The sequence below is a fragment of the Miniopterus schreibersii genome (assembly GCF_964146895.1).
Source record: "Miniopterus schreibersii genome assembly, chromosome: 7".
NCBI lineage: Eukaryota > Metazoa > Chordata > Mammalia > Chiroptera > Miniopteridae > Miniopterus > Miniopterus schreibersii.
In genome coordinates, this window is record NC_138108.1 from 43,771,774 (window position 1) to 43,798,818 (window position 27,045).

Consider the following 27,045-nt stretch of genomic DNA (forward strand, 5'->3'; position numbering starts at 1 on the left):
ATGTTTTTACACATTCACTCCTTTCCCTCTAGAAAAAGAGGGCACTTTGGCTAATTTCAATGTTTTGACAAAGCTTCCTTATAACGTTTCTTTATACCAAAGCAGTGGCAAAAAGCACTGAGGCCAGAGAAGTCACCAAATCTTACCTAACCAAGAAATGAGAAAATAATATCCTATTTTTGAAAACTTCAAAGACATTTCGATGAACACAAACAAGGATAAAGTCAATGAATGAACTATTTATTTACACATTATTTAAAATTATTTACTTACACAATAAAATGTATTCTTGACAAAATTATATTGAAATTATTTACAAAACAGTGCCCAAAACTTTGCAGAAAGGTTGAAATATTCCATAGTTAGTTATAATTTTTAGTTTTTACAGAAATGGTCACCTAGAAATGACAAGTTTAATGGTTGTAATTTTATTAGAGTTGGCTTACATTTGGAGCTATATGATAATATATTTAAAGCAGATTTTTATAATTAAACAAGTTATAATTTGGTTACTCCATAAGAATAGTCTTATTCTTTTAAATAATACTTTCAAAACATTAAGTGGTGCTGCATAAATTCTTTATTAAACCCAATGTGATACATTCATTTAATATCCACAGACTAATAATTTACAAGTATTAGTTACAAAATAGGTGTATTTATAAAACCAGATATATTTTGATTATAATTTTAAATATAATTAAAAAAAAACTGACAGTAAAAGCTTACATAAATGAATTTTTCCTTAATCATTAAAAACTCTTTCTTGCCCGGCCAGGCGTGGCTCAGCGGCTGAGCATCGACCTAGGATCCAGGAGACTGTGGGTCGATTCCTGGTCAGGGCACATGCCCAGGTTTCGGGCTCCATCCCCAGTCGGGGGCGTGCAGGAGGCAGCCGATCAATGACTCTCTTGTCATTGATGTTTCTCTCTCTCCCTTCCTCTCTCTGAAATCAATAAAAGATATATTAAAAACAAAAACCAAAACTTTCTTAAAAGTTTTTTCTGTAAATGGAAAAACTATTCCATGCCTTATAGCAGGCAACTAGTATCTTTAATCTTGAGGTATCTTAAGATTATCTTTCTATTAAAAGAAATTCAGCTCAACTCAAGATCAACTCATTACTTCCCAAAGTCCCTGCAGGGTGAATCCATCCTTCAATTTCTCTATTGCAAGCCCCAGTTCTTCTGAAAATACAGGTTCACGATCTTGTTGCTTTTTGGGAGATAAGAGGATGAGATGGGAACAGAGAAGGTGGGCAGGGAAGAGGGAAAAACAAAAAATAGGTCTCACATGAGTTTGTGAATTCTGAATGTTGGAACATAGAAAGCTTTCTTTCATATATTATAGGTAAAATATCCTTACCTTATTGCCATCAGCAAAATAAGCCTATATATAAGACAAAGAAAATTATGTTTCACATATGTGACATAATATTATAATATATAATAGGTCAGTGGGCTAAGAAACAGGCAATGATTTACAGAACAATTCTGTGACTAAATGTATTTTACATTCTGTTACTTTGTGTCCAATAATTTTCTCAATTATCTTTACAATGCTGGTAGCAGAATTCGCTTTTTCTGTCAGTCATTATTAAGGTCTTCAAGATTTATGCTTTAAGCTCTAAAAAAATGTGCTCTGTTATATTAGCATGTAATTAGCATTGTTAACTTGAAAGGAGATAAAAAGTATGACTTAGAGGTTATAAAATATCATGCCTACTGTTTATTTACAAGAAGATGCTGGCAAAATAAAACAAAAAAATCAGTCAAAAAATGCATATAGTTTAAGATAGTAGTAGTAGTAGTTTATAATTAAATATTTTTTACTAATTTCACATTTTTGTTTAAAAATATTTGTTCCCAGAGAGGTATTCTGGTCAGATTCACAGACTAATATATTAAGTAAGCATTATTATCAATTAAGTAATACAAATTTGGAAATGGGAGAGTTTATTGTTCAAATAGATATTCATTTTAAGACAATATACCTAAAAATTGAAGGAAAGTCCATCTCATAAAAATTAATTATAGAAAGTATGGATTTTAAATTAATTTAATTAAATATATTTAACATGTTCTATTATTCTAAGGTATGAATAAACTTCACATAGCTGAAATCTTCTGAATAACTGTGTTCTCAAACTATTTCCTGGTTTGGTAATTACAAAGTATTTTCACACACACATCCTTAACTTAAAAAAATATTACATTCCAACTCATGTTTAAAATACTCTCAAAAGTCTCAAGTTCGCTGGTGTTTCATATACTTAATCTATTATTTAATAAAATGTGACTCAGATTAAAAAAAAATCACAAGAAATTTAGTAGCCTCCTTTGTGATGCTCACCACAAAAGCGTCTGGGTGATCATCAGAGTCTATTTCTACATCATCTTGAATTTGTTCGACTGTCAGAGCTTCAAGGGACTGTGGCTGAAAATCAGATGTTAAAATGCATCAAAGAGACAATATTAATGAAATAATTATAGTAAAATGTGCTGAGTTATAAATACTTGTAAAAGGGTAACACAATTACAAACTACTCAAGTCTTATAAAAATCATTGTATAACATATTCTATTAAAATGAACTTGGGTAATAAAATGAGTCTGTTAAACCTAAATTTTAAATCTGTAAGTCTATATCATCAAAAGAATTAAAATGGCACATTTACACACCCTCAATATGATACTTACAGATATCCTAACAGAAAAAACTCTCATTGGACTTTACTGATTTTCTTTCATATAGTTTTAAAAAAAAGTTTTGTCTAATAGCAAATTTTCAATTTCCCCTAAAATAGTCATTAAATAGAATCTGTGTAAAGTATAAGAACTAAGCTTTGTATGGAATATTCTAAAGGCAAAACAGAATAAAATATAACATCCATATTTATGAATTTGTTTTCCAAATATTTGAGTATCCTTGGTATATTAGGCACTATGCTAGTGCTACCAAGGATATGAAATCCCTGACCTTACCCACAAAAGGTCTGTAATCTAGTGGGAGTGGAGCAAAGGATATAACACAATTACAAATAACTAAATATTAGGTTGACCATATGAAACTGCCATTTTTGTTAGCTGAAAGTGGTAAAATATTAATATCATATGGCTCAACATATGAAAGTAGCTTTAACAAAAGCAGTATCTATTAAAATCATAGAGTTTGGAGGAAGCACTTCAGGCTTCTGAATCCCAGAAACTTTCATGACGTAAAGGTCTTGATCGAGGGCTTTTAGGATTAGGATGATTTTCATAGGGAGGATTAGGGGAAAGGGTATTCCTGGCAGAGGAGATCAACATTAGCGAAGGTGAAGACATTACAGGATGTAGCTAGAGAATGATGAATAATCCAGTATGGTCAGAATATAAAAATCCCATGAGACTGAAGGAGCTAAGTAGAGGCCAGTACTGAACAACACTAGGGAGCATCATTCACACTAAAGTCCACGTGAACAATGTTCTCTAGAGTCAAACAGTGTTTTGCATGCACAGCCAGACACTGTGGCTATGCAGTAAGGTGAGAAAAGTAGACTGAAGTGTATTGAAATTATTTAATACCAGCCCAAACAATTTAGACTTTATTGATTGGTAATTGGTGGGGGAGGGCTGAGGGTGGAGTGTATTGCTTGACAAGAGAGTGACCTGATTCCATACTCTGGGGTTAGCCTCAGTGTTTCAACTATGTTCAGAGCTGTGTGACTGTATACAAGTAACTTAACCTATCTAAGCCTCAGTCTCCTTAACTGTGAAATGATGATGATGATGATAATACACTTCATAGTATTGTTGGGAGTAGTAAATGAGATGATGCATATAAAGTTCTTAGAGCAGTGAATGGCAATGGCAAACAGATGTTCAACAAGGTCATTCAACAACTGAATATTCACTAAGAATCTATCATGCGCCAGGTGAGACTGCTGAAGATACAACGGTTAAAGAAAATAGGCAAAAGTCCCTGACTCCATGGAATTTATTTATAGAAGAGACTGATTAGTGTAACCAAAAATAAAGCAAGCAAGCAGAATAAGGGACAAAAAAGTGATGGGGGTTGCTGTTTTAGATGGATAGGCAAGGAAGACCTCCCTGAAGAGGTGGCTGTTGGAGTAGCGATTTACGTGAGGTGACAGAGTGAGCTATTATGGTTGGCTATCATATACTGGGGCCAAAGAAGGGGAAATGAGAATGGAGGCAGAGAAAAAATGGGTAGGAGAACTAACATTCCAAGTGTCTCCCATGTGCCAAGCATTTTATGGATATGATCAATAACTTAAAAAAAAATGTTTCTACTGATTTTAGAGAGAGAGGGAGAGAGAGGGAGAGAGAAAAACATCAATCAGTTGCCTCCTGCAGGCCTCCCACCAGGGATCAAGCCCACAACCCGGGCATGCGCCCTGACCCAGAATCAAACCTGCAACCTCCGTTTGCACATTTTGCACAGGAGGATGCTCAACCAACTGAGCCACACTGGCCAGAACTTAATTACTTTTAAAAAATATATTTTTTATTGATTTTAGAGAGAGGGAGGGAGGGGGAGAGAGAGAGAGAGAGAGAGAAACATCAATCAGAGTCATTGATCCGCTGCCTCCTACATGCCCCCTGCTGGGGATCGAGCCTGAAACTCGGGCTTGTGCCCTGATGGGGAATCGAACCACAATCTCCTGGATCCTAGGTCGATGCATAACAGCTGAGCCACACCGGCCGGGTAGAACAACTTTTTTTAAAATCAGTAACTTTTTAAGAGAGATTATCTTCATTTTACAATGAGAAAACTGAAACTCAGATTTGCCTAGGATCACAAATAAATGGTGAAATGGGGATTGAAGTCGGGTTTGTATGGATAGGAAGAGATAGGAACAGGGAAGGGACTGGTATAATTGACTGAGTGTGTAAAATAAGATAATAGGAAAAAGCCTGGGCCAGGTAGTTCAGTTGGTTAGAGTGTCATCCCAATAGGCGAAGGTTGGGGGTTCAATCCCCAGTCAGGGCACATACAAGAATCAACCAATGAATGCATAAATGATTGGAAAACAACTCTCTCTCTCTCTCTCAAATCAATAAATAAATTTTAAAAAAGATAATGGGCCCGGCCGGGTGTGGCTCAGTGGTTGAGCATCGACCTAGGATCCAGGAGATCAGGGTTCGATTCCCGGTCAGGGCACATGCCCGGGTTGCGGGCTCGATCAATGACTCTCTCATCATTGAGGTTTCTATCTCTCTCTCTCCCTCTCTCTGAAACCAATAAAGATATAGTTAAAAAAAAAGAAAAAAAAAGAATCAACCAATGAATGCATAAATGAGTGGAACAACAACTCTCTCTCTCTCAAATCAATAAATAAATTTTAAAAAAGATAATGGGCCCGGCCGGGTGTGGCTCAGCGGTTGAACATTGACCTAGGATCCAGGAGATCAGGGTTCAATTCCCAGTCAAGGCACATGCCCGGGTTGCGGGCTAGGCAGCCGATCAATGACCAATGACTCTCTCATCATTGATGTTTCTATCTCTCTCTCTCCCCCTCCTTTCCTCTCTCTGAAATCAATAAAGATATGTTTAAAGAAAAAAAAAAAAAGATAATGAGAAAAATAAAAAAGGGAAATTCCAATGTTTTGAGCATAGCCAACTTTGACAATGCTAAAAATAAATAAGTAGTAAATAAATAGATAAATCAGCAGGATGCTGCTTTTGAGAAAAATGATGCCATTTTGCATATGCCAAATTTGAGATACTCAACCAAGTCTTAGTATATTTTACTGACTTGAAAACTATTTACCTAATTAAATGACTAAGATACATTGTTAAATGAGAAATTCAATTTGTTATTTGGAATGCTCATTTATGTGAAATATTCAAGAAAAATTGGGACCATGATAAGCTGAGAGTATGTGTTAAGATCAGAAAGAAAGATGTGAGGGTCATCTACACAGTACAAGTTGAAGGAACTGAAGGAACAGGTGATACTACTGATGAATATACAGAGAAGGTAGAGTGAGAGTACTGAAAGAAGTACAAGTTGGGAAGAAAACAGAACAGGCTGGTGACAGAGATGAACTACATGGGGCATATATGTATAATACAACATCAACAGTCCAGAGAAAAGTTTCAGCTGGAAGGGGAACGAGAGATGTATGCAATTTTGACAGGGAGAGAAAACAATTAAGTACAAGGAGCACCAGGCAAGAAGGGCCTGGTTGAAGTCAGAGGGTGTGAATTTGTACTTAGCAGCCCAGCCGTACTTCCTGATCTTCTCTGGTCACATGCCGTAGTCCAAGACCAGGAGGAGAAACATAGATAATATATGTGATATGTGATATGGCTCAACATGCTGAGTACCAGCAGGGACACTGATGAAAGGGTGGATGACAAGGACACCAGCAATAGAGTGAAGGCCCAAAAGAACAGACAGCAAGAGAACCTGTGACAGAGAAATCAGTAAGGGCACCAGAGAGTGCCTCTGGCAAGGGTACTGCTGGTAGAGCAGACAAAGAGGACATTTCTAATGCAGTGGCTGGTGAGTACACAGTGATAAGCCAGATGACAAGGGTCCTAGCTGGAGAGGCTGAAAGTAAAGTCAAAAGAGAACTGATGTACCTGGAGATCCGAGATGGGTGCAGAAACCAGACATCATGGGGAAGCAAAGAGCAGACATGTGGGGGTGATATTAGAAATACTTCATAAATGGTATGGCACGGGAGCCGATGAATAGGAACGGACACAGGCCATATTAGTGGAGCAGCCCTGCAGTTGCTATACTGTAGGGTCTTGGAGGAAGAAAAAGGTGTCCATGAGGCCTGTAAGGTTTGCTTGTGCTAATGGGAGGCTGAAGTAGAATAAAAAAAAAGCTGACAGAGTGAGAGATTCTAGTCTGTCTACATCAAGGAGCCTTGCACATAGAGACTTCTCTGGATAGGCTGCTCACCTAAGGGGGCAGGAATAAAATTGCTGAAGCAGACATTGAGGAGACAGGTGGTGAGCGCAAATTAGTGATGGCCCAGCAGCCATGCTCACTGAGCAGAGTCTGTATATCCATCATTTTAAACATAGTTTAAAATTAAATTGTACATAATGTATTTATATATGATTTTTATAGATTGTGTAAAAACAATTCAGCAAACACTGTATTTCACACAGTGAACAAATTACCTTTTCTTCCATCTCATAATCCACTCCAAATATAGGACTGGCAGAATAGACTTTGTGAAGTGAATTGATTTCCTTAACTGATGCTTGTAGTTTTTCCACAGGATCTATTTTAAAGCCAAGAACATATCCGCCACTCTACAAGAAAAATAATGAAAAACAAAATGCAAGCCTGAGAAACGGTATTTAAGTATATACATATGATAAATTATAGCTCTAACTGTCCTTATTTCAGAGCATAATATGTAAGCTGATTTTTTAAATTAAAATTTTTATCATGAAAAACTTCAAACATACACAAAAATAGAAAGAATACAATAAGTGTCCATGTAGCCATCATCCAGCTTACACAAGTAAAAGATGGCCAACTCTGTTCCATCTGTCACCTGACCCTCCTCCAGATCTTCTCCCTCACCCACTCAGGATTATTTCAAAGCCTATCCAGATATCACATCAATTCATCTGTAAATATCAAACATGATATTTCAAGCTTAAAAATACACTGTAGATTATGAAGGCCAAGGGAACTAAGTTTTTCTTGGGGTAGACCTTGAAAAGGAATATACTATATATTAAAAGAAGTAAGGGAACAATCTACCTGCAGCTATCTCCTTGAAGAATTAAGAAAAGAAAGCTGACCATGACAGGTTGTTGGAGAAGAGTGTTAAAAATTAAGTTGCCTACTGGAATAGGTGAGAGCATATGCTTTGGGTTGAGAGCATATGCTTTTGGGTTCAAACTCTGGTTTCACAACAAATTTACTAGCTGTATGATGCTGGGAAACTTTTATTATCTTTCTAAGCTTTAATTTCCTACCATAAAATGGTTAACAAGTTGTATTAAATAAAATTATGTATATATGACATTTCATACAATTCCTAGAACACAGTAAGCAGTCAATAAATGGTAGCTACTAACCAACAGGACAGGGGAAGGAGTGAGTAGACATTCATGTTTAAATTTAGAATTTAAACTTAGAATTTAGAAGTGGAGTCATTTTATAAGTAAGTAAATGTTTTATTTAAATGCATTTCTTCAAAAACCTGGCATAATGGGGCATATCAATTTATAATAGATACAATATAATCTTGTGAGAGAATAAAATCTCAAATGGGTGTGTATAATCTGTATATATCTGTGTTTCTCAAACACAGTCTCGTGAGTCAGTCAGATCTGGAAACAAAACATAGCCCCACCAATTACTAGTTGTCAGAACATGGGCAAGGTTCCCAAACTCTCCAGGCCCCAGTTTCCTTGGCTGTAAAATGGGGAAGGAATAATAATTGTATCATAGGGTTGTGTAAAGAGTGAAATAATGCATGAAAAGTACAGTGACTTGACTCTGTCATTAAACCTGATAATCATAATGATAATAATGAACATGTCTGTCCAACAAAGAAACAAACGCAGGATTCTTCCAAGGGGACAATTACTATATGACTTCAAACTCTTCACATAAACCTCATGTTATAATTAAAATTCTTCATGGATATAAACTGGTTACTATACAAATAAAACTCAAAATAGACTGTCAGTTTTAAAACTCTATTAAAAATTAATAAAAATATTAAATATCTTACCTGCTGAGAGCTTTCTATGACAAGAGCTAAACCAAATTTTGAATCTCTAATCTTTATTGAACGCTAGATGTAAAATGAAAAAGAAAAAAATGCTTGTTTTTATTATCTGATAGTAGTGAATTTTTAACATACTTTTTTCAACTTTCACACAGTAAACTACTTTTTATAGTCTAAAGAGAAAAATTTTTCCTCTTTCCTTCATTACACTCCCACAGGGTTAGAGAGAACCATGGAAGATCTAACATTATGACCAGGATACCAAAAGACAGAAAAGGGTGATCTGTGGTAGGTGGTGGCATTTCACACTTCCAGACAGATGGGCATTGGAAGTTGAGAGAGAGAGAAGAAAGAGAGGGAGCGGGAGAGAGAGGGAAATGCAGGAGAGGGAGGTGGCATAGGAGAGGGAGGGAGGAAGGGAGACTGACTAAATGGTAATTGTTATGAAAACCTGGTTGTCTGTCTAGACTATTTCACATCCCACCACCAGTACACACGGTCCTGGTTAAGAACCATAAAACACTGGCACCTGGGCTGCCAGTAGGTAATCTAACCAGGTGACTGGGGGTGACACAGGCTGGTAAGACAGAAACTGGCAAAAAGATATATACTGACATATATCCATAGGAGTGGGGTAAGGGCAATGGCTGAGGCGTTGCATGAGCTGAGGTTAGAATATGACTGCCTTAGTGACAGACTGTGATGATACCAGATTGCAAGCTGTTTGGGCCTGGCTGAATTCATTCCAGAAGCCATATTTGGCAACTGTGTTCTTAAATAACAAAAAAGTACCCTATTTGAAGAGCAGAAAGCACAAGGTTACTTACTATTCATCCATTATTCAGCATAATAGAGTCTAGGTTAGGCAAGCCAAAACACATGTAAATACAATATAAAACAGCAAAGAATAATATAAACACCAATTTATCAAATACTTATCAAATACTTATGTGGGCTCTGTCACATCTTCCCAGCCATGATTATAAATTCTTATATTTCGTTAGAGGGCCAGAAATAATTTTCTTCCTATCAGAATCTATGATTTTCTGTTTAATGTGTTGCTTTTCACCACCTGACTGAAAGCTCCTTGATGGCAGGAACTGTGAAGTTCTTTCTGGTTCCTGATTTTCCTGATTGTATCTCTAGCACCAAGCACAGAGCAGCTTCTCAATATCAGGCAAATGAATGATTAAATATTTTAAAGTAACTCAGAAATCAAACAATTAGCAAAAGATAGGCTTGGGAATATTTTTCAAAGAATCATCCTTCTCATAGGCCAAGAAGTCTCTTAAAAAATGACATTTTCCAAATACATTGTATTTACTCCATAAGTATTTATTAATGAAACTGTTTTGTCTTTAGACCATTTATATACTACAATAAGGGCAATTATCATAGAATAACCTCACTAAGTAATTTCATTAAGTATTTTTTAATGTTTTTATTGATTTCTGAGAGGAAGGTAGAAGGAGAGATAGAAACACAAATGATGAGAGAATCATGGATCGGCTGCATCCTGCACACCCACACTCCAGGCATGTGCCTGACCCGGAATGAAACTGTGACCTCCTGGTTCTTGTGTCGACACTCAACCACTGAACCACACTGGCCAGGCTCATTAAATATTTTTATGTTCCATCTGATTTGCAGTAGAGTCTAAAGTAGTTTTTAAGATATAAAATGAAATTCTTCAGTTTACTGGAGTTTATTATTTGTTTCACCGTATCACATACTTATCATAACAGCAGCAGCAGAGTAAAAAGAACCACTTTTATCTTTTCCCAAAATAAATTAGTGTTAGATGTAGCTACGTTTTATTCTGGATTTTAACAGCTTTAACTTACACTAAAACCATTATCATTAAAAACCATCTTAATTTCTTTCACCAAAGCTGTATCAGAATACAATGAAAACAGTTCATTCACAGAATTAATGATTTCATTCTGGCTTTAAAAGGGTTTGAGCAGAGCCTTCACTGGGTGACTCAGTTGGCTGGAGTGTTGTCACGTACACCAAAAAAGTTGTGGGTTCGATCCTTAGTCGGGGCATATACAGCAGGCAACTGATTAATGTTTCTTTCTCACATTGATGTTTTACTCTCTCCCTCTCTCTGTCCCTTCCTCTCTCTAAACATATTCTTGAGTGAGGATTAAAAATAATAATAAACAAAAGGGATTGAGCAGAAAGTAGCAAAAGAGCCAAAACGAAGTGTATGGATTAGTGTGCTGAACCTATGCCAAGAACTACCATATACCTGCCTCACGGAAAGGTTATGGAAAACTTTAGTAGCCAAACCCTTTGAATGGAATCTAAGAAACACACACCTTAATCTGTATAAAAACTATTTAAAATTTTAGAATCCAGTATATTTTTCTCTTAATAGCAAGTTGCAATGGTGCTGTTTCCCTTGAACATAAGTAGGGTCTTTTCTATGTTGAAATAGTAAATTATCAACATTTTATTTTTCTTTCTTTCTTTATTTTAATCCTCACCTGAGGATATTTTTTCCATTGCTTTTCAGAGAGAGTGGGAGAGTGGGGGGAGGGGAGAGAGAGACATACACACATCAATTGGTTGCCTCCTGCATGCACCCCAACCCAGGCCAGGGATAAGCCTACAACTGAGGTACGTGCCCTTTGTTGGAATTGAACTGGGGACCCTTCAGTCCACAGGCCAACACTCTACCCACTGAGCCAAACCAGCTAGGGCAAATTACCAACATTTTAAAAGTATGCTCTCAGCTAAACTGCTGCCACTTAAAAAGGGAGAAAGAGAACTCATCTAATCCCCAAAGCCCTCTTAACCAATGAACAGAAATTATTTATTCTGCATTAAAATGAGGTCATCAAAGTGCACACACTTACAATTTGCAGATATGGTATACTGACGTTAAAACTGTCATTCATATTTGCATGCCACACAATTCTCACATTGGTAATAAAAAAGGTTCCTAAATTTCCCTATAAAAGAGAGTAATAAGAGATACATCAACGATCATTTGCTTAAATACTTATTCTTTATTTTCTAAACACCAGAATAATTCTAATTATCAGAGCAACAGCAAATACCGGAACTGAGTATTATGGAGTATTAATGACGTCATCATTCATTGCATGGCAGTACAATTAGATTACTGATCATTTTGGAACATCTTAATTAATTAAAAATACCAGGTGTTGTGCTAGGTGGTAAGGATCTAACTATGAATAGAGTAACTCTATTCCTACCCTTATAAAGTCTATGATCTAATGTGGGGGTATAGAGGAGCTCTGCATTTTAGAGTGGTAATAGAGAACAGGCTGCGTAAGGAACACATAAAAGGAACACATAAAAAGAAGATTTCAGAAAATGACATCTAAACTATGACTTAGAGCAGGGGTCGGTAAACTGTGGTCTGTGGGCCAAATCTGGCATGCTGCCTCATTTTGTATGGCGCACAAGCTAAGAATAATTTTTACATTTTTAAATGGTTAGGGGGAAAAAGTAAAAAGAACAATATTTCATGATACATGAATACTGTATGAAATTCAAACTTCAGTGTCCATAATAAAGTTTATTGAAATAGCCACACTCACTTGTTTGTTTTGTCTATGGCTGGTTTCACACTACAATGGCAGGATGGAGGAGTTGAACAGAAACTCTATAGCCTGTAAAATCTAAAATGTTTACCATCTGGCCCTTTACAGAATAACCTTTGCTGACTCCAGATGAAAAGGAGTTAATCAGATAGGGAATGTCTATCTCCTATAGCACCTTTATCATAGTTTAAAACTAGAACTTTTCAAATGAGCAAAGTTTACTTACAATTTAAGTTTATGATTCAATATTTATTTTAGCAAGATGCTCTCCATTCAAATGCTATAGCTTTACCTGTGGTTATCAATCTAATCTAGGTTGTAACACACACAAAGGCTAGAAACTATTCTTAGTAAGAGACACATTTTTCTCTAGAAATCAATGTTACTTATTCCAACTATTAGTTGCTTACATGTTTCAACTGGTGATAATTTATGAGTAAATAAAAAGTTACAATAATGGATAGAGGAGTCACCAAATGAATTATGTGTTTAATTCCATAAAGACCAGATTAAAAAGCTTCTGTGATGGTCCAACCCATGGCTCTCCTCCATTAGCATAGGTTATCAAGAAGCAAAATGTAGTATAGTAGTAGAGGGGGAAGATCACGGCTCTGGGACGAACTAGATGTGGGAGGTCACTTAATTCTTTGGGGCCTGAGTTTTTCATCTGTATGTGAATAGAGACTAAACTACTGATAATCTTTAAGGTCCATTTCCAGCTCTAAATGCAATGTGGGACAAATGTTGCTAAACAGGACAAAAACATAAAAATATGGAAATTAGATTATTTCATATCAAGAGTTATAATGTTAACTTATCAAGAAGTATGATGCTAATGTTAACAGTTAATTTAATATACAAACCTAATGATAAGTGGAAAAATAATTACCAAGGCACTGACCCAAAAGGCTCATTAGTTTTTTGCACAATACCTGATCACTGGATAAATTCCATACTCCATTGATTTTATCATATACATGCTCTTGTGGTAATAATCTTAGTTCCTTATTTTGAATTAGTGCACTTCTCAATTTAAAATCACGATACATTTTAGAAGTTTCATATGCTCTGTAAAAGAGAACAAACAAAAGGCTAACCCAAACTGAAAATGCAATTTTCTTTGGCTATGTTTACTTATCTACTAAAATATACAGTTGTTAGTACTTATATACATTACTCAAATAATTATTACAGTAAATTAAAAATTTGTTCTTTTCAGTAAGTTTTGGTGATTACAGTCTTTTGTAGACTTTGCCATTTTAGTGTAGCATTTCCATATTTTATTTCAGTAAATTATATTTTAGATGTCTAATTTTTAAGGCACTATATATCACATAGCACAATGAGGGGACACAGATTTTCTCTCAAACTGAAAAACAATGTTTCTATATAATAAACATGAAAATTATTTTTTCTATCAAAATACTTTCCTTCATTTGTTTTTGTCAAAGGCACCATTATTCTTTTTCTCACTACAACCTGAAAAAATTATGCTCATATCTACCTCTACACAGAATATTAGAATGAATCTGCACCAACTCCAAAAGTAACCCTAGGACAGAGTCTAGGACAGTGTGAGTGTGTGCGTGTGTGTGTGTATAAAATCTTTGTAAGTTTGTTTTCTTTCCATGTATATTAATAAATAATAAATACAGAAGAAAATTCTTAACTTTTTAAAATTTTATTTTTCAATTACAGTTTGCATGTAATATTACTTTGTTTTAGCATCAAGTGTACAGCATAGTGGTTAGATAATCACATACTTTACAAAGTGATTCCCCTGATATTTCAAGTACCCACCTGGCACCATACATAGTTATTACAATATTATTGACTATATTCCCTATGCTGTACTTTACATCCCCATGACTATTTTGTAACTACCAATCTACTTCTTAATCCCTTCACCTTTTTCACCCAGTCCAGCAATTCCCCTCCCCTCTGGCAACCACCAGTCTGTTTTCTGTAGCTGAGTCTGTTTCTATTTTCTTTGTTCGTTTTTTTTGTTCTTTAGCTTCCACATATAAGTGAAATCATATGGTATTTGTCTTTCTCTGTCTGACTGATTTCACTTAGCATACCCTCTAGGTCCATCCATGCTGTCACAAATGGTAAGATTTCACTCTTTTTTTTAAAAAAATTTCCATTTATTGATTTTAGAGAGGAAGGGAGAGAGAGAAAAACCCCCATACATTGATTTTGTTGTTCCACTTATTAATACATTCATTAGTTGACTCCTGCATGTGTCCTGACCAGGGATTGAACCTGCAAACTTGACCTATCGGGATGACACTAACCAACTAAGCTAGCAGGCCAGGGCAGATTTCACTTCTTTTTATGGCTGAGGAATAGTCCATTGTATATATGTACCACAACTTTTTTATCCATTCATCTACTGATGGACACTTGGGTTGCTACTGTAAGAAAATTCTTAATTGTTCATTAGTTAATTCTAATTTTATTCCACAAGAATACAACCTAATTTACCCATTTAATGAAACTAAAAGTTTTTCTTAGCCTAAATAACTTTAGAAGTCATTCACATAGATTATAATAAATTTCTGATTTTTACTCTAATTAACCTTCTAATATATAAATTGTGAAAGAGAAGGATATGAACATTCACTTATAAATCTTAATTTCCTTCAGTGTTGTAATCATCACTATTTAACCAGGGGGGAAAATGGAAACTATTTATGCTGTAAATTATTTTAGGGGGAATACAACATTTTCATACTATTAAAGCAAAGCAGTTTCCATGCTCCCCTCAAACTTGATTTATATTACTTCTCTGAGTAAAGTGAAATAAAAAGCTAAGGTTTAGGTATATGCCCAAGAGAACTAAAAAATATGTTTTCACACAAAACTTATACATGAATGTTCACAACAGCATTATTCATGATAGATAAAAATGTATATTAACTGATGAGTAGATAAACAAAATTTATAAACAATGGAGTATCATTCAGCTATAAAAAGGAATAAAGTACTGATATATGCTACAACATGATGGACCCTGAAAACACTATATAAATGAAAGAAGTCAGACATATCCCTGGCCCATGTAGCTCAGTTAGTTGGGCATGGTCAGTACATTGAAAGATTGCCAGTTCGATTCCTGGTCAGGGCACAGGCCAGGGTTTCGGGCTCGATCCCTGGTAGGAGGTGTGCAGGAGGGAGGTAATTAATGTTTCGCACCCACATCAATGTTTCTCTCTCTCTTTCTCCCTCTCCTTTTCTCTCTCAAGATGGGTCAATTGACTTATTAAAAAAAAAAAGGAGACTGAAATGAAAGGCCACCATATTGCATGATTCCACTTATATGTAATGTCCAGAACAGGCAAATCCATAGAGACATAAAGTAAATCAGTGGTTGCCAGGGGATGTGGGGAGGAGGGAGTGGGGAGTGACTGTTATGGCAGTTTCTCTTTGGGGTGATAGAAATATTCTGGGACTGGGTCGTGGTGATACCTTCTGAATATACCAAAACTACCAAACTGCAAACTTTAAAATAGTAATTTTTTTTTTTAATCCTCACCAGAGGATATTTTTTCCATTGCTTTTCAGAGAGTGGAAGGGAGAGAGAATGGTAGAGAGAGAAACATTGATGTGAGAGAAAGACATCGATTGGTTGCCTCCGGCATGCAGGGGATCAAGCCTACAACAGAGGTAGGCGCCCTTGACCGGAATCAAACCCAAGACTCTCCAGTCCATGAGTCGATGTTCTACCACTGAGACAAACTGGCTAGAGCTAAAATAGTAAATTTTATGTTATATGAATTATATGTCAAAAAACCCCCCCCAAAACTAAACCATTGTATAGATTTAAAAAAATCAAAATTAAAAATCAAAAAACTAGGAAACTAAGAAATACATTTGCAATATATATGGCTGATAAGGACATAATTAAGACATTTGCAATAGGAAACTATAAATAACCAAAAAAGAGAAAAATTTAAACATCACTAGTAATAAAAGAAATGCAAATTAAAACAATGGTATATATATGTGTGTGTGTATGTATGTATAAATTTGTATATACATTTATTTTGCTTGTCATCTTAGCCAAGTTTTTAAAAAAAATCGTAAGCACTTAGGACTGATTTTAAAAAAAAAAAGTGCTGAGGTTGTAAAAATAAAAGAATTTAGCAAACAAACAAAAAGCCCCAAACAACTACAAAACAAAACAACAAAATTCTTTGGGGAAAATACCCAGACTTGTCTTTTACTATCAGAAAAATAATCTTTTAAAGTCATTAATTAAATTATGTAACTTGATTATTTACACTGAATGAATTTTCTATTTCCTTGTAACTACCCTTGTAGCTAATTTAATAGAATCTTCAGTAGAAATTTTTTATGAATCTTCAGTACTCTTATGTGTTTTATAAATACTTTCAAAGTGTTTATTAAATGATAATACAACGTATTCTTCTATATATCTTCAGGATATTTGCAAAAGCGCTTGGAGGAAGATAACACCATACTTCTAAACTATTCTCTAAGCCTTTATATTGTAGAATTATAAAAATATTCAATAATCCACAAAATATTACCATACCTGTGTACTGCAATCACGGAAGTAAAAAGTCTAGGACTTCCAGGAATCAAATTTGTAAATATAAACTCAAAACGAGTACTGTTACATTTTGTTAGAATATAAAGAGCTTCAGTTTGGCCTCGTAATTTCTGTAAGGACAAATTTATTGAACAGTTCAGATTTTTAAAAGCAATTTCTCATTTACAATGAAAACAAACACCAACCTCAAATATCTAATGTTTCTTCACTGTATATGTTTCAATAAGATTTTCCAGACTTACAGAGTTAGCAGTCCTTGTTGTAATATTCAGTATGCAGTTATAACCGATAGCTAAAATTCAAAAGCAAAGAATTTAAAGAATGTAATACAATAAACAGAGAAAAAAAATCTATACACAGAACTTTTAAGTTTTTTTTTTTTTTAAATATGTTGTTATTACTTTCAGAGAGAGGAAGGGAGAGGGAGAGAGAAACATCAATGATGAGAGAGAGTCACTGATCAGCTGCCATCTGCATGCCCCCTAGTGGGGATTGAGCCTGCCACCTGGCCATGTGCCCTGACTGGGAATTGAACTGTGACTTCCTGGTTCACAGGTCAACGCTCAACCACTGAGACACGCCAGCTGGGCAGAACTTTTAAGTTTTAAAAATTAAATGTAAAAATACAACTTTTAAACATTTTAATGAAACAACTACAAGTTTAAATTAAATTATGAGAAGAAATGGAAAATCAATTCTGCTTCTTTGAACAAACACATTTATAACATGAGACAAAGAAGTCTACTTCTCTAAAACTTACACGGTATTGTTTACTGAAAATCTTAGCATCACTACATCAAGAAAAACAGTCTAGCCCGGCCAGGCGTCGCTCAGCGGTTGAGCATCGACCTAGGATCCAGGCGATCGAGGTTCGATTCCTGGTGAGGGCACATGCCCGGGTTGTGGGCTCTCAGCCAATCAATGACTCTCTCATCATTGATGTTTCTATGTCTCTCTCTCCCTCTCCCTTCCTCTCTCTGAAATCAATAACGATATATTTAAAAAAAGAAAAAAAGAAAAACAGTCTAGCTGGATAATCTAAAACAGTTATAAAAAGCAAGTGAAACAAAATTTAACACAATAAAAGTTTGTACTTCTCTATTACAATTTAGATCTCCCTTCTTTGGGGTTACTTGAAACAGGTCATAGCAAGTTATCAAAGATAAGCAAAAAACAAAACAAAAAAATCATTCAATGTAAAAGCACTAATCTCCTGTGTGTCCAGGAGATAAACTGGACAGACTGAAAAACATTTCTTTTGCATTATGATGCAATCAGTGGTTAGTCAAGGATTTCTAAAACTTTTATCAATTTAAAGTTTTTGCCCTGGCCAGGTGGCTCAGTTGGTTGGAGCAGCGTCTTGTGTACCAAAAAGGTTGTGGGTTGAATTCCTGGTCAGGACACATACCTAAGTGGTAGGTTCAATCCCTGGTCAGGGCAAGTATGGGAGGCAATTGATGAATATTTCGTTCTCAAATAGATGTTTCTGTCTCTCTCTCTCTTTCTTCCTCTCTCTCTAAAAGTCAATAAAAACATATCTTCAGGTGAGGATTATAATAAATAAGTAAAGTTTTCCATATATTTCATAGTGTAGCTTTTTCGGTACCAATGGCCACTGTGCAAGTTCTCTTGACAAAGTATTTTTTTTGTTTAGTGTTATCTAACAAAGATACTTACAAAGATTGACTCTGGGTAATGCCAGAGAGTGCCAGAGAATTCTTAAATTTGTTACCAAGAGTCTACCTAAAAGCATACAAAAAAATAGGTTACCTTAAGGACTTATTTTTGCAATACAGAATAAGGTGGACATGAAACTTCTGGCATAGTATCAGCAGCAAAACCCATAGCTGTTTTTCATACATTTATTAATTGAAAATATTTATTGTGCATATCTCTCCTATGTAAGGTATAAAATGAATGATTCAGAATCCCAGAAAAACAAACTCTGATAGTTACAGAAGCGATACAAGTATTCACTGCCAACATATTGGTTTGACTCAAACTGACAGAGGAAAGAATTGGGTACTGGTTATTTGTCTTGGTAGAAGCTATTCTGGGGGTCCCGGCAATTCATATGTGTACAACTGAGAGTTCTGAATATGTGATAGTATAATTGCAAAGCTATTCAATGAAATCACACTTCTGAAAGAACTCTCACATGCACACTAATCTCTGCCATATGAGTGCTCTCTTAGCAGTTTTCATTTAAATGAATCATATACTTATATGCCCAATTTAAAAGTTTGTGGGGTTTTTTTGCTGTGGGCAAACTTTGCTAATATAAAGTGATAGCCAGGCTGAAGTCTGTTTAAGGCCTGATATTTATGTTCTTACACTAAAATACAAAGTTAGATAAACTTCATTTCTTAAAATGTGACTTGTGGATGCTTTAAGGGGAAAAAAGGTCAAGTAAATCTGAGCATGGTAAACTATGTGTCTTAGAGATTTATAATACAATTAGCATATCACAATAGCTTTGAGAAATCCTAAAATAATGAAACTCTCTTAACTTTGTTTAACACAACATTTCTTCAACAAATTATAACCACAGAAGTCTTTAATGAGTAATCTATAGCCAGGTCATACTCCTTCCTCCCTGAAAACCCCTAGAATATCTAAAACCAGAGAATCTAAGCCTGTATGAATGTTGGTGTGAGATGGGATAGGAGATTCTAAAAATAAAGGAAGGTGTCCTCAAAAGAAGCTGTGGAACATTACACGATATGTTTGACAAATAGTAAGTCCAGCCTGGAAAGAGTGGAAGGTTCACACAAGATCGTAGAAGAGTAGACATTGCATCTATTAGTCAGGGTCAAACAGAAAACAGATGGCACACTCAAACTAGAATAACTGAGGTTTCTATACAAAAGGACTTACTACAAAGGTATTGGTGGGGTGTCAGGAACCATAAGTGAGTACAGCAGACCTGAACCACCTCAGGCTCAGAGGGACAAGAATGAGAGGATTTAACCAAATGTGGAAGGAACAACAGTCCTAAAGAGGTGAATGCACTGAGAGGAAAGAACCCAGGGAATAAACACCCAGACTTCACTCTACTGCCTCCCTTTGATCTTCTGCCATGGCTCTTCCAACCAGAAGCTAGGGTGCACAAGGAGGCCTTTGATGGAGGCTATACATTTCCCAGGGCAAAGGGGAAGGGGTGCAGAAGGGTGCAGGGTCATGAGGGACAAATGGAGGACACTGGAGCAAGCAAGAAAGGTTGTTTGTGGACAAACTAGAAGTTCTTCAACGCTAGACCAAGAAATTCAGACTTAAATCTGTCAGCAGTGGAGGGAGTGGAGTTGGGGTGGGGTTTAGAACTGGGATTGGGGAGAACTGAAAATTTTTGAGAAGAGAGCAATGTGATTGATCCTAGCAATTTAGAAGCAATGTAGGCTGTTTGGTTTATCACTTAGTAGCTATGTAATGTTTGAAAAGTTACTTAACCTCTTGTTCCTCAGTTCCTTTATTTGGGGGAAAAAAGATAACAGCACCTACTTCATTTTTCATGATATTTTTTTTTTTATTATGTGAGTTTACACATACTATGTAAAAGATTCAGAACAGTGACTGACAAATAGTAAACATTCAAAATATTAGCCCAGGTCAGTGTGGCTCAGTTGGTTGAAGCATCCCATACACCAAAAGGTCGCAGGTCCTAGTCAGGGGGAATAACCAGGTTGTGGGTTGGATCCCCGGTTGGGGTGCGTACAGGAGGCAACCAATTGATGCTTCTCACATCAATGCTTTTCTTTCTCTCTCCCTTCCTCTCTCTCTCAAATCAATTAAAAAACACATTCAAAATGTTAACTATTATTAAAGTATTTCAATTCTTTACAAACTCATTTTTATGACTTATTTCATTATTGCAGATACATTGATTTATTTTTACCTTATGCCATAATTTCACCTTAGTAACATTATATCTATACGAATGAGCTATAAGCTCAGGGCATCTACCGATTCTTCTTCTTTTTTTAAAAAAAAATTAATTTATTGATTTTTAGAGAGAGAGAGGAGAGGAGAGAGAGAGAGAAACATTGGCTTGTTGTTTCATTTATTTATGCATTCATTGGCTGATTCTTGTATGTGCCCTGACCAGAGATTGAACCCACAACCTTGGGGTATTGGGATAATGCTCTAACCAGCTGAGCTACCCGGCTAGGGCATCTATCGATTCTTCTTGATATTTCTCTATTAGAGAATTCCAGGAAAAATTATGGAGTGGGAAGAGTTTGCCTTACAAACAACTGACCAACTGTTTACCTATTTTTCTGTTCTTAGTACACCCTTACAACTTTCCAGCACTCTTATGTTGCCTCTGTCCTGCTAAAGGACCCCTCCTACAACTCCAAACCCAGTGTTCCAAGCATGGACTTTTCTCTCTGTTCTCCCAAACACCAAAATATAATTCTTCCTGTTTCTCCTAATGTACCAAACGCTGAAATACGGCTGTTTCATTCTCATATACAGCTTCAGTGTGCAAAGCTAATCTGATAATTCCATGTCAGAGTATTTACAGTTGAAATGGATTAAATGTGCTAATCTTTTGGGGGTATTTATAGTTTTAACAAGGGGCTTCTGAACTTGGGAGTGCCTTACCTTGGTCATTTTTAAACTTCTGGAAAGGAGGGGAAAGAGCTAAAGGCAGGACTCCCCTTTCCTTTTTTTTTTTAAATCCTCACCAGGGGATATGTCTTTTTAAATTGATTTTTAGAGAGAGAAGAAGGGGGAGAGAGAGAGACACATCAATATGAGCGAGAAACATCGATTGGCTGCCTCCTGTACATGCTCTGACCCAGGATCAAATCCGCAACCTGGGAATGTGCCCTGATCAGGTATCAAACCCGCAACCTTTTGGTGTATGGGATGTGGCTCTAACCAACTGAGCCATCTAGCCAGGGCCCCTTCCATTTTTCACTCTCTTATTAACCAGAGGCTCTGCACATTCCTATAAAATTCTGTTTTCTGAGCAATTGTTTCTGAGGTCTGTTATTTTTATTAAGATTTCTGGCCAGGGAGATGTTTTCCCCTCCCTCCTTCAAAGTGCTCGTATAGGGTACTGCACTCAGTGAGTACCCATAGTCTGTGTTTTGACTAGTGGATAGACTGTCACATAAGAGTTCCTGCCAATCTGTATGAGACCAAAACTTTCTCTTGGCTTCCTCAAGTTAATTCAGATTTTGTCAAGATCTGGCCATCTAGAGATTATTCCGTCCCTAAAGGCACAAACTAAGACTTTTTGTTTGCTACTAGGTCTTGATACCTCATTCTTTTTCTTTTTTAAAAAAATGTCTTTATTGATTTCAGGAATTGAACCTCAATCTCTTGGATCATAGGTCGATGCGCAACCACTGAGCCACGCCGGCCAGGCTTGATACCTCATTCTCACCTGGGCGTGGCTGTACTAGGAAGCATTTCAGAAATGTGATCTAAGCATTCCTTTTAAGACAGGCTCTAGCTATTGACAAGACCCGCCTGTAGCTGGTGATGATGATAGGTTCCCCTCACAGAGAAGAAAGGCTCACAAATGAGCCTGCTATTCACATACCATCCCAGAAAAGACCAGAAGAAAGGCTGAGAGAGCAATCGGCCACTCAAAATGCTGTAGTGAGCATGTTCTGCCAGTAGGATTACTGTTCTATCTCTAGGACTTACTGATCCTTCTTACTTGAATAAGGTCTGCTCCTTTTCCTCTTCAATAAGAGGTTTATGTCCCACCCTACTAAACCTCCTCTCCCCACAAAAAACCTTTTTAGGTACACCAAGCTGCCCACTCCTCATTCCCTATTTTTTACCTTGAAGAACAGTACTGATGCTTCTAACACATGCTGATCACTAGACATTGGCTTCATGTACAGCTGCTGTATGCAGCCTGGACTTTTAAAGTTCTAGCCTTGGGGAAATCTGTTTTGGGACTCTAGAGAACAGCCTTGGCTGCTCCTCAGTGACATTCAGAGATGTCTCACAGTATTTTCTAATACTACCTAACCTATAAATAGATTTCACAATACAGCTTTAAATTTGCTCTCCACATGTCCATGTCTAGGTGTCAGTCTTAGGGGATTGTGCATTAGTCTTGGATTTCTTAAAAGGAAGCATGGCTATGACCTACTTATGTACCACTATCCCATATTCTTTTTTGGGGGAGGCAGATCCAAAAATCAGAATTATCCCATGACCCTTGCAAACAGAGCTCCTGGACTTTTAACAGTTACACTGGATGAAGCTGATGTCAGAACCACGACTTACTGAAGGACCAAAGTTCTGAGGGAAGAACCTGTACTCCCTGGCTATAGGTTTAACAACCTACCCTTTCTTCCTTTTCAGTCTGAGAAAAATCTTATATGGATTTAACATTCCCACTCTCACAATTAACTGTACATTATAATGCTGTTTCATATCTTATTCCCCAGCTAATACGATTTAAGCATTTGTAAATTAAACCAGAAATACAAAATATTTTAGATAATATACTCACCTCTATCCCCATTATTTCCTTTGGTGTCTTCAATTGAATCTAAGCAATCAATAAGGACTTCTCCAGGTCTTGTTTTCATTTGTCTAAAATAAATATGAAGGCTTTAATTTTAAAGCTACAATGCACACACTTAAATCTAGTTAGGGAGAGAAAAGACATATGCCTATAAAACAGCCAACAGTATAAAGGATATAGTACCAAATGCTCATGCATGGAAAATAAGGTCTTCAAAAACTTCAAGAGCCTGGAAATTAGTGGGCCTGGAGTGACCAGGACATGTAGAGGAGCCAGAACTAAAAGGAGGGGTAGGATCTGGAGGGCAAGGGAGCGAGAGAAAGAGAATGGAGAGAGAAGGGAGAGAGGGAGAGAGGCGTGATTAAAGACCAGACATAAATGATTACGGAATGTGAGGAGACTGGCTGGCTGAAGAAGAAGGCTGACACCGAGCGGTGCTGAGAAATATAGTTGGAAAAGTAAGGAAGAACTAGATTATGGAGAACCAGAGAACCATAAATGCTAGTCAGAGAGGGATGGTCCTTATCCTGTGGACAGAGGAGGATCCCCAGAGGTTTCTGAATAGAGGAAGGGGGTCAGGCAGTTATGGAAGGAACAGGTTAAAGCAAAGCATCATCAGGACTTTGTGAACAATTAGAAACAAGAGACAAAAGGAAACAAAGAATGAAGAATAGTTTGCTAACTGATAGAATGCATTCCAGAGTGTCAAAGAAACAACAAAACCTAGCAGAATATGTAGCAGAGCCTTCTAACATTCTCCAGAGAGCCAACTCAATTGCTTATTGAGAATACTGATATAGTCATATCACTTCCTGCCTTAAGTCCTCCATGTCATCCCACTGCCTAGAAAATGAAATCCAAATACTCAGCTGAACAGTTTACAATCTGACTAATCTATTTTTCTATTTGTACCCCCATCCTCTACCTGCCAGACATTGCCTTCTAGCCAACAAAGTTTATGCTTCCAAGACTCTACTTTTCTTTTTTCTGGAATACTTTCCTCCCTGACAAGGCTCTGCCCATTTTTCAGAGCTCAGTTCAAATATTATTTCGTCTTTGAGGCCTTCCCCAGGCAGAATCAACTATTCTGTTTCTATAGTCCCCCAGATTTTTGTTCATTTTTTTTCAGGATAGTATTTATCACATTTTAAAAATAGTTGTCAGTGTTTATCTCCTACACTAGAATGGGAGTAGGGAGGGAAATAATTTCCTATTATTTTTGTATCTCTAGCTATTAGCACAGTAATCGGTACATAGTAAGCATTTGATAAATGTTTAATAACTCAAAATATTCATAAAATGGATCTTTTCTTGGATCAAGAACCTCCCAAGAATAACAGAAAAAGTCAATGTGTGCAATATGTAACTACGGTTTATAACTTTAAAAATTCCCTTCCCTTATAACTTCTTAAAGGTTCTATGATCATGCTAGTATTATACATTTAGATACAAATAAGCCTTGAAAATTAATATTTCATTTTTCCATCTAATTAGGTTCAGTTCATGATAAGGAATCATAAATGGCTAATAAGCTCCATGACATTAACCCAAGAACCTTGGCTTTACTGTTTTCCAACATTTAATATCCAAATGGACATTTTCCCTGGACTTTTGGACAAGAGGTCTCTAACTATTCTTTTTGTTTAATTATCTTTATTGTTTAAAGTATTACAGATGTCGTCGTCCCCTCTCCCGCCCCCTCCCCAGGCCTTCCCCCGCATAACTATACTCTCTCCAAAGCATGAAATTTTCCAACAACTTCTCTTTGACAGGCTCCAAAGGGAGCTCCTTCTTCCTGCTGGTGGTTTAGATGGAGTCTGACCACGGAAGTCAAGTTTGCGTGGCTGGGAATTTTGCAGCATGCTCATTCCGGCCTCCCTCATTTTACAGAGAAGACTCAAGCACGGAAGGGCGGCCACTAATCTAAGGGCTCGCAATATGTGCCGTTGCTCCAGGCCTAGTTCTGGAACCCCAGCTTCCTAAAAGTCCCTGTCCCACGTTCCTTTCACCGCGCGAAACTGCCACCCCAGGCTCGCCGGCGTGCACTGGATGCCAGGTCCTGCGCGGACCCTGAGGGCTCTGGACCCCGCTCGGATAGGTCCCCGGGCGGGCCCGAAACCAAGTAGTCTAAACGCGCTCGGGCTGTAAAGCCGGCCTCGGGGGGCCGCAGGGTCGGGCCAATCTAGGGATTCCCGAGGCGCCCGCAACAGGCAGGAACCACTCGCAGCTCCGCGAGGGCCGCGAGCCGCGGGGGCGCAGGCTCCGCCCGCCGGCCCTGGATCGCGCCGCGGCGCCCCCTACAGGCTCCAGGCCCTGGAGCGTATGCGGGACTCACTGCGAGGACACGTCGAAGCGGACGTCCCGGTCCTCCCACAGCGCGTCCAGCACCGACATGGTGACCGAGGCCCGCGCGGGCCCTCTCCACGAAGGTGGAGACCGAACGGCGTCTCGCCGGCTCCAGGGCAACGGGCCGCAGCTGGCACTGCGTCTACGGCGCGCGCCGAGGCCCAAGCTTCCTGCGGTAGGGCGCGCGCTTTCCCAGCCCGGGCGCGTCCGTAAGCCGATCCGAGGCTCCCGGCAGGTGCAGCGGCCCGGAGGCGCCGAGCCCGCCCGGCCCGGCCGGGGAACGTGCGCTGCACCTCTGGATGACCGCCCTGGCCTCCGAACACACATGCTCAGGCCATCCCACCCACTCCCCCCATTTCTCTACACTGTCTGTCAAGAAATTTAGACTCAAAACTAAATTCCCTTCCTGGCCCTACCCGGGTCTGGCCCTCTCGGACCCATGCCACTCTCGCTCCTTTTGCCTACGGTCCAGCCAGGCAGGGCTCTGAGCCTTTGGAGGGTCCCCCTTTTCTGTCTCAACGATGTTTCCTCAGATCTCAGCATGGCTCGCCCTTTGTCCCTTAAGTCTCAGCTCAAATGTCCACTGAGTCGTCCCGGATCCTTCTACTGGAGCATCCTGAGGACGGGGCCTGATGATCTAGTTCCTTTGAACAGTGCCTCGCTCACCGTAGGCACTTAATAAAATACTTTTTGAATGAATCAAAGTGCTTTCCTTCCCTCAATTCATGACCTACCTTCCCTTCCTTCCTTCCTTCCTTCCTTCCTTCCTCCCCCCCCCCCCCAGGCTCCTACCTCTATCTTGCTCTCTTGTTAACTGTGTTTTCTCACTCATCAAGGGTCAGATCCAACACTGGCCCAGATGGAGGTCAGAACTGTTATATGCCAGTGACTCGTTTTTATCTTCCATCTCCACTCCCTCTTTTTAATGTTTTTATTGATTTTAGAGAGGGACACACACACACACACACACACACACACCTATTTGCTGTTCCACTTATTTATGCATTCATTGGTTGATTCAGGGTGTGCCCTGACCAGGGATCAAACCCACAACCCTGGCTGCAGGAGGAGCAGCTGTGACCTACTGAGTTGGAGGGTGTCTGTGTAAGCTTTCCTCTAGAACAGTAGTGACACCACGTGGCAACTTCTTGTAATAGACTACGTTGAACAGTGGGTGTGGATTCCCTACTGGAAGGCAAAAAGGACTGTCAACCATTAATCAGACCAGATTAAATGAGAATTTATTGAGTGCCTATTATGCACTGGAACTATGCTAGTGCTTTCATAGATGTTATTTCTTTATATTATTTTATATTTCTCCCATATG

The 27,045-nt window shown here is 37.8% G+C and overlaps 1 protein-coding gene across 2 annotated transcripts; it reads right to left on the minus strand.

The window, feature by feature from the left end:
- Positions 1–219: 219 nt before the first annotated feature.
- BBS5 (Bardet-Biedl syndrome 5) lies at positions 220–25,865 on the minus strand. Of its 2 annotated transcripts, XM_081142668.1 has the most exons (13): positions 25,708–25,833; positions 23,358–23,440; positions 18,554–18,619; positions 17,119–17,168; positions 16,859–16,986; positions 13,230–13,365; positions 11,584–11,679; positions 10,244–10,375; positions 8,723–8,785; positions 7,146–7,280; positions 2,353–2,436; positions 1,366–1,389; positions 221–1,215 (listed from the first exon to the last, which is right to left on the minus strand). In XM_081142668.1, the coding sequence occupies exons 1-13, from the start codon at positions 25,764–25,766 to the stop codon at positions 1,114–1,116; spliced, it is 1,158 nt and encodes a 385-aa protein (XP_080998794.1). In that variant the 5' UTR covers positions 25,767–25,833; the 3' UTR covers positions 221–1,113. The 2 variants fall into 2 exon arrangements, with proteins under 2 accessions (XP_080998795.1, XP_080998794.1); XM_081142669.1 differs by lacking the exon at positions 10,244–10,375 and having other exon boundaries at positions 220–1,215; positions 25,708–25,865.
- Between the last annotated feature and the right edge of the window lie 1,180 nt (positions 25,866–27,045).